Source organism: Betta splendens, chromosome 4 (assembly GCF_900634795.4).
Source record: "Betta splendens chromosome 4, fBetSpl5.4, whole genome shotgun sequence".
Taxonomy (NCBI): domain Eukaryota; kingdom Metazoa; phylum Chordata; class Actinopteri; order Anabantiformes; family Osphronemidae; genus Betta; species Betta splendens.
The window spans coordinates 2,143,132-2,161,787 of NC_040884.2; the positions used below are offsets into that span (position 1 = coordinate 2,143,132).

Sequence of the window (18,656 nt, forward strand, 5' to 3'; positions counted from 1 at the left end):
ACTTTGAAACTGCTTCTTCCAAGTCTTAAAAACTGAACATTGGTTCAGGTTCAAAACAAAAGCTTCCAGTCTCCTTTTAAAGGTCAATATTTAGCGCCTTCATGCCTGATGCTTTGTTTTGGAGTCGATTTCTTTGTGATCTTCTTCTCCTCCTGGCTGCCTCCAAAATAGATGTGATAATGGAAACCTCTGGCAAATGGATTGTTGTGGCTGGGCTTTCCAGGCCGTCCCTCCCCTGATGGAACACATTTGTTTCTGCTGTTTTTCCTTCGTCGCAGGGAAGATTTTCTTTTCACTGCTTCCCCTCCTTGTGTCGCTAAGAAGAAATCTGCTCGCTGAAAATGTAATTATCACAAACGTTGAGCTGGAGGAGTGCGGACATGCACAGACATGGTCGCCCTGCTGGGTACAGAGAGAGGCGCAAGGCTCAAAAAGCAGAGTGAGCGTGTGATGGAGATGAGCATCTGGTCATTACAGATCAAACTGGGAATGAACATGGAAGCTCCATGAGGTAGAAAGGAGCTTTGGTTCCACGATGACTCAACTGTAAAGTGCATCATCCTGAGCAGAGCTGGGGGAGAAAGCCTCATTGTGACTCATTGATCAGCATCTGCAGGATGAGGCCAGATGTTGCGTGTGACTGTTATGAAACCACGGCACGTCTGTTTAATCTCACAGCGGTTTGTGTCGCAGCGGCCGGATTTCCTGGAGGTGAACGGTGAACACGCTTCTCCTGCCATTTAATGTTCCGCCTCAGCACACTGACGCCGGATAACGATGGGGGAGTTCACAGGACAGCATGTCAGGACAATAAGGATGATGCTCAGTTCCACAGATTAACCCACAGCCATTGCACTGATTTAATGTCATTAGTGTGACACTGACTGAGGCTGCATGAAGCTGTCAGCGACCTCACAACAAGGAGTATGAATGGTGACGCGCCACCAACAACCATCCACATCCTCAGTGGATTGCTATAGTGGCTCATTGTGTACCAATGCAGAGATATGCACCAAACACCAACACAGTAGAATCCATGGCCCTTCCCTGGTCCAGCTCTCTGTCTCTCAGAGGAACCCCCAGCTGTATCTGTTCTCCACATCTGCTTTAGTTTGACTGGGGACTGATGGAGTGGGCCGTCATGGTCTGGCATGGCCGCGGACCCCTATCTGTCTCTGACAGAGCCATAAATGTCGTCTTTCCCAGAGGCTCTGGTTTCAATCTTGGCCTTTTCCAATCTAAAAGAAGATGAAGAGCAACCCCACAACAAGGACCACGACAGATTACAATCTATTAGCAGCTGAAGTAGAATTGAGGGACTCTCTTTGTCACTGAGTGTGACTGAGTTTGCAGCGGTGATATAATAAATATAAATCAAATGTGTCACATTGTGATCTCAGATGTACTCACGGCTGCCTCCGTCAGCCCCTAACACCTAGCGCTCATACGCAGCGCAGCAGCTTCACACATTCATTTAGAAAGATGAGAGGATGGAGAGGAAGCACCGGATGAAGATCAGGCCAACGTCGTGATGGCGACACTGTTTCTACCCTGGAGTGCAGTAAAAGAGAGTTATACCGTCATGACGACCTCTGCTCATGTGCTCCATTGACTCTCACCTCCGACACAGTCATAAAAGTCACGTCCACACACGTAAATCACCAAGTTTCAGGACGCAATAGTGAGCAGAAGTTCATAAATGAACGTCTCGCGTGTAATTAAATGGCCGGAAAGCGTCGGCGTCAGGAACGCTGCTAGTCACAGAAGCCACATGAGAATAAACTGGTACAAACAGCCACATTTAGTCTCAGTACGACTCCTGCTCCTACAGTATCTCAAATAACATCTTAAATAAGCTTTTTGAGACTTCACGGGCTCTGGCGCATAATCTACTCCAGCTCAGTTAAAACTGAGGAGGATGAAGGTGCAGCACAGAGCTGCCTACATGCCTTAAAACCTAATTAAACACCAACGATGTCGCAGCTGCAGGGAGAGTTTCCCCGTTTCAGCACAGGTCCAGGAACGCGAGGGAGAACCAGGCGCTCTCCTCCATCTGCAGCCTCTTGCACAACGCACCTCAGAGTGTTATTAATCCAGTTTGAAACTCACTGGTCCAATTAATAGATACACGACACCGGATCGCTGACGTGATGAGCACACAGACACTGATAACTGACAAAGGAGCAGAATTTATGGGATAGATGAGGACACAGCATCTGGCCCTTTCATGGCTCATTGGCTTGATGGAATACTAATAAAAGCCATATGACAACAGAATACTAAGTATGCAATTAATATTCTAAAATATTCCTGCGCTGCATGTGTCTGAGACCTGCTCCAGGCTTCCTCTCTGGGAACGTGACGGCGCTGCCTCCTCCTAAAGAAGCCATGTCCTTATTAACCTTTTCCCCAGAGCTGTGCCTCCGACAAACCTCAGAGACACACGGGCTCTGTTTGTTGTTCCGTCACCTGACAGCAAAGAAATAAACTCCTCTGGAGCCTTTTCTCCTCCGAGCCGCGTGTCCAGAAGGAGCTAATTGATTGATTTGGCAATTATTCAAAGTCCAGAGCGGTGAAGTGTTGTTTCACAGCTGAGAGAATGTTTGTTTTCTTACAGTCTGGGTGTGAAATCAAAGACATGTTCCTTCAGACCAGATATGAAAGTTTCTACAAAACAAGACGTACACACGTTTCAAGTGTAGCTGGTTTAAAGTAAAGTCGTACACAGGAGGTGATCTACTGCCACAGAACTGAGCTACGTTAGAGCTCAGCACATGGAAACGAGCCAGACACAAGGAAACACAGCTGATAACTCAGCAGCAGCTCCAAACCTGCGGAGATGAGCTCCTCCTCCATCTTTGCTTCCTCCTCACCTCAGTAACTGAGTCTTATGCACCGCTTCACACAGGCCTGCAGACGGAGCTACAGGTGTAGATTAATACGGATTAAATCAGACTCACACTGTCTGAAATCAGCTCATCATATCTACATACAAACTGACCCGTGCATCATCATCCATCTGAAGTGGCTTGTTGAGTGAGTTAAACTGAGGCAGACGTTCACAACCACAGGGCTGCTGAGACGGATACCCCACATTAAACTCATGCTGCTCTGTGCAAACGGCAACAGAAGAATGACCTCACAGAGAAAGAAGGAAGTGGCCTCAAAGATGAGAGTTATAAAAGTTAACTATTAATAGCCTTGGAATTCTAAGGGACCCAGAATTCCCTGGTATTCAGTGTCTCTTCATTCCATTGGCTTTGTTGCGGAGTTGCACAAAAATAGTCTCTGGAGACGCACGCATCCATGGTACGTGTCAGTCTCCCGGTTTCCTCCGGCAGACAGATAAGAGGCGGCAGTGGGAGCCCAGAAAGGCCCCTGTGCTGAGGAAGACTGTCAGATTCACGTCAGGCTGCGGAGCAGGAGCGTCCTGCGGGCTCACATCACAAACATGTTGTGTTACTTTAATATTTCATTGAGCAGCTGGGCTGTGTTACACAAATCTGTCTATAAATACACAGTGTCTGAAATCGTCTTCATGGAAGTCTTGTTATTAGAAAATATCTTTTATTTGCCGTGCAGGAAAACTGAAACAGACGTGAACCACTGTCAGAAAAGGCAGATTTAAACTGTTATTTTTGTCCTTGTGTTTTTTAGTGAGGAACATTTTCAGCATTGGGGCACATTCTGGCCTTGTTGTCGGATGATATTATCTGCTAAGCCGCCTCGTGCTGCATCACAGTGCGCGGCCTTTTGAAGCTGGAACCAGGTCACTTTGAGCTGCGGACCCTCCCCGTCCACAGCGGAGCGTCGGCCAGAAGCAATTTGCATTTTAAGGCAGTGTGGGTGGAGCGGCGCCGCTGCTCTGTCCCTGAAGGGCGGAGCAGCGTCCTGCTGTCACGTCTGACATCTTCCTAATGGAGAGGCACAGGCACGTCCCGCATGCATCCATGCTCCGATTCATTTCCTGTCCTTGTTTACTTTGTGCTTATGGGGGAACACGGGGTCCTTGGTCTCTGCTACACAAGGCAGCAGCTGAAACTATATGCACTTTCCTTCCACTTCAGCCCCAGAGGAGGCCACGACCATGAAATCCCAGCAATGACGCTGCAAAGAGGTGGCGGTGGACCTCCTCCAGCCGTCCCTGCGTGCCTGCAGCAGCCTGGACCCAGGCCTGCAGCAGCCTGCAGCAGCCTGGACCTAGGCCTGCAGCAGCCTGCAGCAGCCTGCACGCATGCCTGCAGCAGCCTGCAGCAGCCTGGACCTAGGCCTGCAGCAGCCTGCAGCAGCCTGCAGCAGCCTGCAGCAGCCTGGACCTAGGCCTGCACCAGCCTGCAGCAGCCTGGACGCAGGCCTGCAGCAGCCTGGACGCAGGCCTGCAGCAGCCTGGAGCAGCCTGCAGCAGCCTGGATGCATGCCTGCAGCAGCCTGCAGCAGCCTGGACGCAGGCCTGCAGCAGCCTGGACGCAGGCCTGCACTAGCCTGCAGCAGCCTGGACCCAGGCCTGCAGCAGCCTGGACGCAGGCCTGCAGCAGCCTGGACGCAGGCCTGCAGCAGCCTGCAGCAGCCTGGACGCAGGCCTGCAGCAGCCTGGACGCAGGCCTGCAGCAGCCTGGACGCAGGCCTGCACTAGCCTGCAGCAGCCTGGACCTAGGCCTGCAGCAGCCTGGACCTAGGCCTGCACCAGCCTGCAGCAGCCTGGACGCAGGCCTGCAGCAGCCTGGACCCAGGCCTGCAGCAGCCTGGACCCAGGCCTGCAGCAGCCTGCAGCAGCCTGGACGCAGGCCTGCAGCAGCCTGCAGCAGCCTGGACGCAGGCCTGCAGCAGCCTGCAGCAGCCTGCAGCAGCCTGCAGCAGCCTGGACGCAGGCCTGCAGCAGCCTGGACGCAGGCCTGCAGCAGCCTGGAGCAGCCTGCAGCAGCCTGCAGCAGCCTGCAGCAGCCTGGACGCAGGCCTGCAGCAGCCTGGACGCAGGCCTGCAGCAGCCTGGACCCAGGCCTGCAGCAGCCTGGACGCAGGCCTGCAGCAGCCTGCAGCAGCCTGGACGCAGGCCTGCAGCAACCTGGACGCATGCCTGCAGCAGCTTGCAGCAGCCTGCAGCAGCCTGGACGCAGGCCTGCAGCAGCCTGCAGCAGCCTGGACGTCTCTGTTTGACTCACAAAGGACTTCAGAATGTCACACATTTCCTGTGCAGGTACGTGAAGCCGAAGCCATTTATAAAAATGTTAAATGACGCTGCCACCCGGAGCAGAGGAGCGACCGGTGATGGATGGCTCCGAGCTCCTGGACGTGACGTCGTGATCAATGTGTCTGTCAGGAGACGGAGTGCCTGCCACGGCCAGACCCCATTGTTTAATCCAACACATCATTTGCACGCAGGCGAAGGTTAACGAGACAGAGATAACCCATTAAAGGATCAATTCATCAGTCATTCAGAAGCACATCTACAGTTAGTTCTGTTTTCTACTCCTCAAACATCTGACTCAGCACCGACGAGCGCATCCACAGCCACAAACGGCCACAAACCCTCAGGGACTTGTTCTGTTTTTTATTACTTGTTCTTTTGTCCTTGTGTAATTTGTCTGCTTTATCTGGGCTGAAGGATTGAGCTGGCACTTGAGTGCATGTTTAGATAGCCCAGACATCCATTATCAGCCCCCAGCAAACGGGATTTACACCCTGGCTAAAAGAATTACTCAGGAGGAGAGTGCTGTGATTCTGCCACCTCCTCGTCCAACTTTCGCCCCGTCGCCGCTCTTTAATTGGGCTGCTAATCAATCATGACCCGTGTGCGAGAAGCATAAACGAGACGGGCGATCAGCTGTGAGGAGACGCCGCTGCGTCCATAAAGCGCCACCAAACGTAACCAAACGCAAGCTGCACCTACAGGAAACCACGACTTCAATAATAAGGGAGAAGATGCAGCAAATGTTTAGCAATGCATTCTGGGTCGTCTTGGTTCCTATGCTGTCTATAATGTTTTTATCCATTACCATGTGAGCCATGCTGACTTACACATTTTCACTTCATTGCATATTTGATGGTCAATTTGGAGGCGAGTGAATGTGAATGTTTTCATCCTCCCCAACAGATGACATTCATCCCTAAAGGAAGAACAGAACAGTCACTTACGTTAAGTATCATCTAATATTGTACGAGGCCTAAAATAGAACAAAAGTATAGAAGGGCAGAGACAAACGTGAAGCAGAATTACTGATGCAAAGTCATCTGAAAGAAAGAAATCAGCTGATTGCTTGTGCTCTGGGCCGCTGTGAGCTCAGACTCCGTGTCCGTGACGTCACAGCAGCAACAGCTGACGATGCTGCAGACGTCCTGCAGGCCCGTCTGATCATTAAGATCTGGACGTGGGCTTTGACTTTCACACTTGAGCCGCAGCCGGACGCTGGAGGCGTGACGTGCGGGGACTGACAACGCTGTGAAGAATGAGCAGCCATTTCCACAGTTGTTAAGAGCGTTTAATAGCTTAATTGCTGCAAATCAAAGAGGAGCGGCCGAGCTCGGCAGCAGCGGGTCAGACTGGAGCGAACGTCCAGCTGTGGTCCACATCAGGCTGTACTCTATGAAGAGATTAGGGGCCTGCAGAACTTATTGACTCAGATTTTTCCTCTAGGTATAAAGTAATTAATGTAATTAGAGCCGCTATCTCCGCTCAAGCCTCTTATCGAAGCTGTTTTCTTATCGCTTCCAGAAATTTAATTAGAAGAATCTTTTTAATTAATGATCTTGCACATTTAAAGGTAACTTGAAACTCCTGATTCTCGTATTGGCTCCTTCCTTCATGAGCCTCTTACTGTTGGTAAGAGGCTCATGAAGGAAGGAGAAACTGGTGACAAGTAATAACAGTGTAAATTATTCAAGATACTCTCAAGATCACTTGATGGCACATTTACAGATTCTAGACAACAGCAAAGCAGAGCCGTCTGTGCAGCGGGTGGTGATGAGGGAGAGCAGGCAGATTTATTCATGTTTGACATCAATGAGCGGGTGAAGTCAGGCTGCGCCTGCCCTCCAGTGGCCAACACTGGAACAACACATTATAAACAACTCTTATTTAAAGGAGATTCTGGTTCCTATGCTTCCAGAATGGACCCAGTCATTCCCAATCAGCAGCAGGTGTAAACATGGAGATCAAACTGCAATTAATGAAGGCCAGAGCTCCACCATCGACAATTATGACCCATGTCACAGACGGAGTACCGTTACTTTTACAGTAAACTCAGACATTTCAGACAGAGAAAAGGCTTCGCGTTCCTTCTGTCAGGGTCCGATGCGCTTCAAGACTCTCTTCAGTGCTAATCTCACCCGATCCATCTGAGATCTGCCACCTGCTTCTGAAAAACGGCCACGTAAAGTGGATATAAAGACGCTCGGCCCTACTAGACTAAGGAAGGTTTATTTAACCAGAGACTGGAGCTCAAAACATCAGAAGTCATCCAACAATGTGCTCTGTACCGGATGACTATATATAACATATGGCTAAATAAATGACTGAAATGAAATCCCATGTGTTTAGCACCATGTTCCTCATTTGTTTAACATGGCAGTTTTCCTGAAACGGTTACTACAACCGCAGAATCCGTCACAAGCATGGACCCGATTTAGGCTGGTTGGTCGGAGGAACGGGTCACTTTAGCTTTCAGTGGCAGCACTGCACTGCTCAATCACCAAGTCTCTACATTTGACCACAGGAGCATCATGACCCCTGGACTAAAAACAGCAGTCTGCTGCAGCTGGTCTGACGGCGTGTTGCCTTTTCTGCCTGGTGTAAAACCACACGGTTCCCAGAGGAAATCTGAACATGACACAAAGTGATCGTTTGCGTTTTTTCCTTTATTTTTTGTAGCTGTTTTTTTATATTCAAATTTTGTCCCTTTTTTCGTGCTCTCTCTGTTCCTGGCTCTACATACACTACCAGCCTCACGTGTGGATACACCTTTTGTTATTTCTATTTTTGCTAGGTAAATTGTGTATCAACATTGATCTGATATCTACTTGAACCCAAATCAGATGGTTTGGCTGAAAGTGAAAGAAGGCAGCGTTCGAATGCTCAACATGTTAAAAGATATCACATGTAAATGGTGATATTATGGTTTTGGTGCCTTCAACATCACTAACAGAGGGAATAATTAAATACAAATTTTGAGAAGGTGTATCCCAACACTGGAGCGGTACTGTAGTTAGGGTGACACAACGGATTGATTGCTTTTAAAACAAACATCTATTCAAAGCCTTCATTTTGTGGCAAGCAAAGTATGAATTCAGCTAATAAAAATAAAGGTTTACATTTGTCTTCCTTACTTTACACATAAAATAAAAACACTTTTTTGGACCCCCTCAAAAATGGGGGTATTAAAATATTTGACATTTGTATCACAAATCAATGTAATGTGACAAAAAATAAAACATAAAAACTGTACAAAAAAATGATAAAATTCATTTTAAAAATTCTCGTGATCACATGAGGCAGAGTACATAATTTTACCTTTATGCCACTGATCATAAACCTAATTAAAAGGGGGGAAAAAGTTTACTTCTTCTGTTGAATGAAATTCAGATTGACTTGGTGTCGGTCGTGAGGGACCAGTGGGTAGTTGGGATTAGGATGCACCACAGGACCTGGTGGAAGAAGAAGAAACCATCAAGCAACTACAGATGAAGAACCTATGGTGAAGTCATCAGCAAAAACACAATTAAATGTCTGACCTTGGGGCAAAAAGGGTTTGCTGGGTTGGTAGCCTCCGTTACCCTGCTGCATGAAGCTTTGGGGCACCCGATAGGGCCAAGACGGAGACAGGCTGTACTGGGGGGTTTTGTTGTGCTCCCATATCCAAGGGCCCTGACTCACACCAACAAACTGGGCAGAATGGCCTGAATCTGTATAGAGAAGAAATCAATAAATGGGTCAAAATGTACTAACTTTCTAGTTGGAGGAAACCAAAGTGTCTCTTCACCCAGTGGTTAACATCCAACCCCCTCCAAAACTACTGGTTCAACTTACATTTGAACCATTAACTGTCAACATTTAGAGCTTTTTTAACCTTTATTTTATCTTTTTTTTTAAAGGCAAATCATTAAAATGCATTTATCAAAATCATGGCCTGTCGTTTCAACACTAGAACCTGAGAGCACGTTCTAAAAAATGTTGTCAGTTTTGAGTTATTCTTTAATTAGAGAGAAGAGACCACCACCACCGTTCACCCAGTGAGTACCTGACTTCACCACTGTGCCATTGCCCATGAGTGACCCAGGCTGCCCCAGGTGGTTGTGCCAGTGTGCTTCACGTCCTGGCCCCATGCCCAGCTGCCTCCCTGCCGGCTGGGCAAAGATGATGCTGGGGTCGTTCAGGTTCATGGGGCTGGGACTGGTACCGGATCCCGTGGGAGTCCCGTTTCCTGAAGCTGAACGGAGGGCAAACTTTAGGCTGGGTGGGGAGGGGGTGGTGGGCGAGGACGTGGAGAGGACCGGTCCATGGACAGGCCAGGCCGTGGAGGGGATGTGGACTGGGTGATGGGGCTGCCCCTGTGACTGGTGCTGGTGGGAAGGAATAAGGCCTAGTGCAGTGAGAGCCCCCGGGTGGTACTGGCCTGGGTGGGAGGTAGGGAAACTGAAGAGAGGCATGGAGACCTGGGGGAGAGAGGGCCGCTTCACTGGACCAGCAGAACCAGCCTTGGTCTGGGAGGGCTGAGGGGAACTGGATGGCTGGGAGGAGCTTGGAGCAACAGCGGTGGGCTGTGGGGAGTAAGGCGGAGTCTGACGGCTGTCGGACTGTGGAAAAAGACACAAGATTTACATTTGTGACTTTTACAAGACATAAGGTTGGTTATTATAGTGACAGGCCTGTCGTACTCACACATTCAGACGGCTGCCTGGTCCTTCCAGGACAGTCTACCGCTGCCTGAGGAATGGGGATGGACTGTGAGCTCACCACAGTTCGGACCATGTGTGGAACTGGGGAACAGCAACAAGCCACATAAGCAGCTGCATGCAAAGTGTGAATGCGAATCGTGGTCAATCAGACGGGGTGGGTACCTTGTGCTCCAGCAACCCTCTGTTTGAGGTGCCGGTACTCGGGACAGTCTCTCCGTACGTGGCCCATATCCCCACACTGGAAACAACGCCTGTCCTTCGGTTCCCGCTCGTCCTCTTTTACGTCCTCGTCTTTGTCGTTCTCCTTCTTTTTCATTCTGGCAAGGAAAAACATTAAGAGACACAATTAGTTTAATAAAAAACATGATTAATTACAAACTAGACAGTAGTACATCCATGAACGGTGAGAGGACAACCTGCGTCTCTTAGGACAGTCCTTCATGTAATGTCCAATCTTCCCACAGATTCTGCAGCACCTGTCATTTGGCGCCAACTCGCCGTCCGTCAGCACCTTGGAGTCAAAGAAGTAGTCCTGCAGCGAAGCACAGACAAAGACAGAGCTGTTTTGTTTAAGATTAAACCATATTCCCTGTTGGCACAGCTGAGTCACGTTTCACCCACCACTTCAGTGCCGGGGAGGGGGTAGAAAGGCGTTCCAAACAACTTCCTCCCGTTTATAAAAGCCTTCATGATAAAGTTTGTCACTAGAAGGGAAAAAAGAGGCAACTTAAGGTTTCAAAACAGAAATTCAAATTTGCATCAGTGACGTGATGTTTGAGAAATAAATATCTTCTACAGAATTTTCACCTTTGACGAAAGCACTTACTTTTGCGTGAAACTCCAGCACCGAGATTATGATTTAAATCAAAAGGATCTGCAGGGGAAGGACAGACGAGGGATCAGAAACCATGAGCCTGTCTATAAGCACAGAGCTGCAGGCAGGTCTGTGTGGGCACCTTCAATAGCGATGCATTTGCTGGTCCACTGTTTCTCAAAAGTGGTGAGGAGCTTCTTTTGGCGGATGCTGATGACGTGCTCCTTGAAGTCAAATTCCTCCGTGTAAAAGCGCAGAAGTCCCAACCACAGCTCTCCCACGGACTCCGTGTTAGGCTGCAGCTCAGAGAGCCGCCGGCGCTGTGTTGATGGACAGAAGAGACACACTCAGTGCGACTGAGCTTCAGATACTAGGGATTCAGGCTGATTTGAACTCACCAGATCGTCAAGGTCATCACAAAAGAAAGCATTCCAGCCGTCCACCATGAGCTGAGGAGCAGTCGTCCCATCAAAGATCTGAGAGCACATGCAGAGCTAATGATTTCATGTAAAAGGTCACAATGCCTTTCATTCTTCAAATGCAGTAATGCCTGACTTCCTGAGTTCAAACAGCAGAGTACCTCCTGCAGGACAGGGATGACCGGCGGCTGCCTCTGCTGCAGGAAGTAAAGCACCATCAGGATGTAAGCGTAGGATGAGAGACTTCCTCTGGACGCATCTCCGATGTCACAGCGCTGTGAACAGAGGCAGGAGACTTACACAGCTACATCCTATGCATAGCATTCGTTTGTAAAGGCGGCTGTGTTGAGGGTTGGGGAACTTTAAAACTACCGCAGCCGTGTCTGCGTTGGTACATTGTCACTCACTGTCCTGTGTGTCCTGAAGGAGAGCTGAGCAAACGCTCCGCAGTCGCCTGCTGTTTGTCAGTTAATGGCTTTAACTAATCTGACATTCTGTCGATCGTAACTGGGAAATTCAGCTTCAAATGCTCCTTTCAAGCAATGTTTGCTATGTCTCTGCTATTCACTAATTAGTTTCTAACCGTCAATCATTCCCACTGGAGAAGAATAGCTCAAAGAGCTGATTGAACACAAATCAGAGGGTTGAAAAGCTGGTATGTCGACTAATTCTGTTTGCTGTTTAAAAGTCAGTGAATCAGTTTTTGACCAGTCACATACCTTTGCAAAGACCTTCATTGTGTATCCCAGGAACTGCACGCGTGGATCCAGGGCTGCATACGTAGCCAGCATCCTGGTGTTGTGCTGAGCCTGCAGAGAGCGCGCCCCAGTTATCCCAGTTAACTCGTGAAGCTCCTCCAACAGATTTTGTCCGAGCACTTGACTCATATGTCAAAGCACACTTCGATTTTGGAGGCTTGTTCACTCACCAGGGTGTTGTAGAGGCTGATATCTCCCTCCAAGCCACTCTGTCTGTGTTCAAACTTCACTATAGGCACTTTAGCTGTCGTGATAGGCAAGATGTTTCTCAGACCTGAGACAATGGGGAGAAAGGAGTCAAACTCAGCTACTCACACACACGTAGCCAAGCAAAGCAGGACCATGAGCTTTAGTTCACCTGTGTGCTTCTTTAGCACCTTAGCGAGGCCTTCGATGATCTCTTTGCAGTTCAGCTTCTGTTTAAGAAGACAAAACTCTCATCACATCTAGACACCCTGGGTTGGATCAGGCGGCTGTGTACAACATTTAGGATTGTGTGTGTTTATCTCACCAACCTCTGCAGTCTCATGACCCTCAAGAGTCATGCAAATGTCAAGGTCGCTGTCACGGAAGCCAAAACCATTTTTGGAGGAACCAAACAAGCAGAGCTGAGCTTTATCTGCAGATTCAAACCAAGAAGAAATGTGAAAGCCTTTAAATGTAAGCAGCAAATGTTACGCACAGTCTGCTTCTGTCTTCACTGGAGAAGCACTCAATGTAATTGGTTAGTATCTGCAGACCTGATGTGTACTGGTTGTACTGTAGCTGAGGCCTCACCATTGTACTCCTTCCTGATAAACCTCTCCAAGCCGGCGAGAATCTGCTCCCTCTTTTGCTGCTCAAGTTGTGAAGGTGAGAGTTCATCTAAAAGCAGCAGAACAGAACTCTTAACATACAAGCCTTCAGTGAAATAACTGCACCAGTCATCTGCCTACGTACAGTAGCACAGTCTGCAGAGCCCATCAAGAATATCTCTGAAGCGGTCGTTCATAGGAGGCAGCGGCGTCAACTCGATCTTCTTGAAGTCTTCAGGACACTCGTCCTTCAGGTGACCGTCTCGCTTGCAGAAGCTGCAAACAACAGTTGGAGGCTGAAAGAAGAGATTAAAATGTAAAGTGATCACTCAGACGTTTACGTTCTTTCACAGCTGAAAGGAGAGGAGTCATGACACATGCTCATAAAGAGCGAGTCCAACATTTACCTTGCCACCAGTGAAGATCATCTTATCAAACACATAGTGCAGATCTTCTGATGAAACCATGGTTTTACCCTGCTTGTCCTCCTCCCCCTCCTTGTCACTGTCCAGCAGGCCGTTGGGGGAGACGCACGGTGTGTCCTCACTCAGAATCATGTCCATGAGGTTGGCCTCTAAAGTCTTCTCGCTCTGCTTTGTGGACGAACCTGAACCAGCTTCATCATCTCTCTCAGGCTTCTCGCACACCTCTGAACCCACACGTTCCCTCTGAGCTCCTGAGCTTTTGTCACGTTTCCTTCGTTCTTCTTCTGTCTCAGCTGCTTCCACTTTTGCACCTTCTTTGCCTGCCTTCTTGTTTCTTGTTCCCCCTGTAAGCCGTCGCTGAGGGCAAGCAAAGTACTTGTAAGCTGTGCGGAAGCGCTCCTGGATGTACTCAAACACCATTTGGCTGTTTAGGCTTCGAGCGACATTCCTCTTCAGCGCAAAAGGATCTAAAAAAATAAAGACGGAAGGACATGGTGAATTTCTAAATCTCCAGTTGTGCAACAGGTTCTCCAACACTGGCCTCTTACCTTCTATAGCAAGCCTGCGACGGGGCCAGTTCTTCACGTCCCTAGAGAGGAGCTCCTTTAAGCGGATGCTGATGATGTAGTCCTCAAGAGCGAACTCCAGTGTGTAAAAGCGTAAGAGCTCAAGCCACAGCTGGCCCAGTGACACTCCCTTAGCTGCATCCAGGGTTAGGTTGGTCTTTAATGGAAAGAGACAAATCAAGACAAACTGCACTGCGTGAAAGTATGATTTGAAATCATTTAAAGGCAATCTCAGTTGCCTGACATTAAGACTGTGCTGTGTATTCAAACTCACCAAGCCCTCAGAGTAGTGGCTCTCATCAGGTTTGTTCTGCTCTGATTTGGGTCGGCTTTCTCCTCTCGTCTCGTTTCGGTTCTCCCCTCGTCCGTCTGTCGAGCTCGGAGGTCTGTGCTCCCATTTGACAAACATGTCCAGCACGATGCCAGTGAGATGATACTCATCAACGCGTTTTACATCAAAGCCTTCGATCTGAAAGTGGAGTTTAAAAAAAGAAAAAGGACTTGAGAAGCTAGTGGGAAACAATGATTATTTGAGCTGTGGGACAGAAAGGTGACTACTACCCGTTTTCTGTTTTCAGACTGTACACAGTATTTTCAAATTCAAATTATATCTTGGTCAAATGATACTTTTAATTGACCAGTTCCGATTGTTTTTACATAAATGTATACATTGCTCTCCAATGTAGCATCCTGCTGAGAAGCAGAGGGATTATTTTCACCTGTGTGCTTTTCTTAGATTTATGTGACACACTTTTAAGCCAACACCTTGTGCTTCACCAACCAAGCTGAGCTGTGTGAAATTCACAGAGAAACATGAGACAGGGCGAGGAATGTGGGTCATCTGGAGCATTTCATTATAAAGGGCTGCGCTTTGTGCTTCCTTTTACTTTAAGTGAAACCAAATTAAAGAATTAGGGTCAATGTTGAATTTTCGAAGAAAAAACAAACACTTTGGCAGACAGAAATAGGATCTGAAAGCTTTCACCCACCCAGTGGCCCAGGTAGACGGGAAGAATGGGCTGTTTTCTCTGCTGCAGGAAGAAGATGACCATAAGAGCAAAGGAGTACGACGGGATGCCACCTTCGGCCTGGCAGTCAATGTGACACAACTGTGTGCAAACAAGAAACAATTATTGTTCATCTGATTTTTATCCAAACTCCAAATGGTGCAACTAAACTGAATCTACTCATATTTATTATACTGTAAATACAGGTATGTTATTATATAATATAACAAAGGTCATGTTGTATTTGGGAAAATTCTAAAAAAAAAAACTAAATTCAAATTGAAAGCTCCTTCTGCTTCCTTTCAGCTGAGTAGTAGTGTGAATCGCTAACTTACCCTTCCCCAGTAGCGAAATGCCAGTACCAGAGGAACCAGTCTGGGCTCCAGCTTAGCAAGGACAGCCAGGTGATTGGTGGTGAGACAGGCCACGTCATTACCTGCACTAACCTTGCACATCAGGCCACTGCACAAAAAAAGAAGAACTGTTGTAAATTCAAAACACTTATTGAGAAACAACCGACTTATTACATTCTCATTAAAGGGCATCACTGGATTTCAACCAACACTCACTTGCTAATATCCCGACAGAACACAGCAGGAACTTTGGCATGAAAATCTGACTCAACGTCAGAAAACTGAGCTGTGAAATAGAAACAGAAAAAACAGGTAATTGACCTTGAGGAAAGCCAAACAACTCAAAAATCCCATAATGAAGAAGAAATGTTTTATTCACACGCGACGACTGATAATTGCTCAACCAAAACAAAACTGAAAGTAAACAAAGTGAAACTTACAGCTGTTCTTCAGGATTTCCAGCACCTGAATCAAGACCTCAGGTTGAGTCATCTAAACAGAACAAAAACAATCAAAACTGAGACAATTTGACATCACTGATTTAGATCATCCCTTATATTAACTAAAGCCTTACGGAAGAAGGGTAGGTGACATCAATGTTTACATCACTGGTCTTAAAGGCAAATCGCGTAAGACAGGAACCATAGAGATGAAGAGCGCAAGCTGCGGGAGCAAAGGAAATATATTGGCAAAATATCTGCACTGCAGCATTTAAAAACAAAGGATTATCCACAGTGGGGTCCAGAAAAAAAGAAGAGCGATATGAGAGCACACAACCTGAGAGATGCTTCTTGATGATCGCCTCCATTTTGACAACCACAGCCTTCCGGACCTCAAAGTCCTCCTCGGAGATCCCTTGCTGTCTGGCAGTTTCAAGGACTGCTGCATCTACTGCCCTCAGATGAGCAGTTGAAGGGGCTGGGAGGGCACGCAGCTCATTCTCCTCCTGCTTCTCCTGATGCACCAGAACCACAATGTGTAAAATGCTAATTTAGAAACCAGGTACTGGTTTATAGGAATCACTGAAGAAGTCAAAGAGTGACAAAGACAGACATTCCTACCATTATGTTCTTCTTATGTCTCTTCTCCTTGATGTGTTTGTGTGCTCCTTGAATGTTTTCAATGTGCACAGAACACAGCTTGCATAAGTACTGGTAGTTTGGATACTCCGGAGACTGCTGTAAAAACAAAACAAGGAGTGGGTGCATCACTTTACATGTTGTTGGATTTTGTTCTCCATCTGCACACAATCCCACTCGTAATCCCACTCCTAGGCCAGACACTGACATCTCATTATCCTTTGTTGGGGTGAATGAACTGTGTCTGCGGCTTGACTAGGCCACTTCCTTACTTTCAACAGTCGGTGGATGTAGTCTCTGTAGAGGCGTTCCTCTGCCTGTCGGAGGCCCAGCTGTTGCTCTGTCAGGGTTCCTTCCTCCACAGTGGGCCTCACCTCCATGTCCTCCTCAGATGGACGCATCAGTGCTGCAGTTTTTGCCCCTAAAAACCACATGGACAGAGCACTTTAGTAGAAATACACATGTTGGGGAAGACATAATCAAATAACATCAGGAGAAACATCAGGAAAAACACACCATAGAGCTTTTCCTTTGCTGGTGCTTGTGAGCTCTTGGCCTGGTCGGACAGACCTTTCTCAGGTGGAGCAGGATCTGCTTTGTTTGTGGATGAGCTGCTGTCTGCAGAGAGAGATGGTCTGGAGTCAGGGGCCTGTGTTGCAATCGGAGGATGTGCGCTTGTCAGTTTTCCTTTGCCTCTCTCCCCAGAACTCGTTCTTCCAGTCAGTCTAGTCAGCCTGGAGGGCCGGCTTTTTCTCTTGTCCTGGGGAGTATCTGTGGAAGTCTTGCATGGCCCACGGTTTGCCTGAAAGCCTATATTATGTTCATCCTTTGCGGCTGTGAGGTTTTCGTTGCTGCAGGGCGCAGACCTGGTGCTCTCTTTCTGAACAGGAGCCTCTTTAAATGACTTCTCACTGAATGTAGACTTGGCTCCTCGGGACTGAGACTGTTTTACTGATTTTACTGGACTTATGGACTTTTCCATACCTCTTGTGCCTGGTGGAGTTAACAGCAATCTACAGATAATGAGAAAGACAAGTGAGATCATCAGCTACAAGGAAAATGAAAGTTAACTTTTCTAACTGGAAAGTGAAAGCTAAGTGATCAACAAGTCACGTCCCTGTGCGTTACTCACAGGAGTAAAGAAATGCTAATCTACAGACAAAAAAGAATTGTGATTTGCAAATACTCTAAGTAAAAGAAGAGAAGTTTAAAAAACATGTGATGGAACATGTATCAATAAATGTAATGATGAATAAATAAAAGTAAAGTACTGTGTAACAAGTCTGACATTAACTAAAGAATAACCAATGTGTTAGACTTTAGTACTAGAGCTGGTGTCAGGTCCAGTGGTTCCCAGCCTGAAGGATAAACTTTACAGATAAACAAATAGACAAAGAAAATGATTCGTGGTGAGGCTGTGAAATTAAAATAAGAAACAAAAGTGTGGTTTCGTTTCTTTGTGAACACGGAATTCGACAATTCTTTGAAATGCAATAATGTTAGCTTCAGGTAGGAAATAATATAGCAAATGAAGAAACAGAACAGCAACATGCAGAAATCTTCACTTCGAGGTCTCCGTTACTTTTCTCCAGTGCAGACATAAACAACAGTGGAGGATTTGGTCTCCAGTGAAATAACACGTAACTCCGTGGTGCGTGTTACGAGCACTTTTCAGGTAACATCACATTACAGTTAAACGTCTCATACCGATGGTTTCAGGTGAAGGAAACTGAGCTGGGCGAACAACACTTCACCAAACCAGGACTTGACGCGAGCTCAACTTCCACAACACAAACGAAAACGCACAGAGAATAAAGACGGAAACACGTTCTCACCATTAAAACCTCGGCGTGTTTCCGTGTAACGGCCACAGTTCGCGTATACTTTCTAGGAATTGGGAGCGTTACCGACTCGCTGTTAGCTCCGCAGGCTAACGCACGTAGCCGCTGTGCCCGGTCGTCCGCCGGAGCTAGCTAACTGGAAATAAATAATGCTGGCACCCAGTTGCCACACAGCAGTGATTAGGATCGGAAGAAGCCTCGAGTTCGACCATTACAGCAGAAAAGCGAACATCTTAACTTATTATTTATCTTTAAAGTTGTTTGTGATTATTGTTTATCTATCTCCATGGTTCTGTTCTGCACAATATTTTTCAGATCCCACGGCCCTGATCAAAACAGCAACCATTGACGCCGTGTTAACACATTGCCCGCTGCATTGTGGGACATCCAGCGATGACGAAGATGGGCGTGTTTGATGATGCATTAAAGGACTGTCCGGATTTTCTGGGCTTTAGAGTTGATCTTCCTAAATTTTTTTCTCGCTTATTTTCATCATATTAATTTTGATTGTCCTATTTATTATATAGTTTGCAGTTTAAATAAACCATTAAATAAAACGTATCAATTACTAATTTAAATTTAATAAGCCACTTTACGTTTCGGCTGATTAGTAATTGAAACTTATTTCTTGTAAAGAAACAAAAGTTTCTGCATGTCTTTAGTACTTCACCTTGACTCGTCCACTCGTATTTATATTTTAATAGTACTCATG

At 47.1% G+C, this 18,656-nt stretch overlaps 1 protein-coding gene across 2 annotated transcripts; it reads right to left on the reverse strand.

Moving 5' to 3' along the window:
• Positions 1 to 7,832: 7,832 nt before the first annotated feature.
• On the reverse strand, positions 7,833 to 18,320 carry tut4 (terminal uridylyl transferase 4). Of its 2 annotated transcripts, XM_029147766.3 has the most exons (31): positions 17,939 to 18,320; positions 16,797 to 17,116; positions 16,620 to 16,721; positions 16,376 to 16,524; positions 16,086 to 16,202; positions 15,802 to 15,979; positions 15,599 to 15,687; positions 15,465 to 15,516; positions 15,241 to 15,310; positions 15,007 to 15,133; positions 14,654 to 14,773; positions 13,939 to 14,133; positions 13,647 to 13,821; positions 13,081 to 13,565; positions 12,819 to 12,969; positions 12,657 to 12,743; positions 12,395 to 12,498; positions 12,238 to 12,295; positions 12,050 to 12,153; positions 11,841 to 11,930; positions 11,283 to 11,396; positions 11,101 to 11,178; positions 10,845 to 11,022; positions 10,715 to 10,762; positions 10,510 to 10,592; positions 10,305 to 10,420; positions 10,051 to 10,205; positions 9,872 to 9,969; positions 9,231 to 9,786; positions 8,725 to 8,895; positions 7,833 to 8,637 (listed from the first exon to the last, which is right to left on the reverse strand). In XM_029147766.3, exons 2-31 carry the CDS (start codon positions 17,083 to 17,085, stop codon positions 8,549 to 8,551), a joined length of 4,428 nt encoding a protein of 1,475 aa, XP_029003599.1. In that variant the 5' UTR covers positions 17,086 to 17,116; positions 17,939 to 18,320; the 3' UTR covers positions 7,833 to 8,548. The 2 variants fall into 2 exon arrangements, with proteins under 2 accessions (XP_029003599.1, XP_029003598.1); XM_029147765.3 differs by having other exon boundaries at positions 16,620 to 17,116.
• Between the last annotated feature and the right edge of the window lie 336 nt (positions 18,321 to 18,656).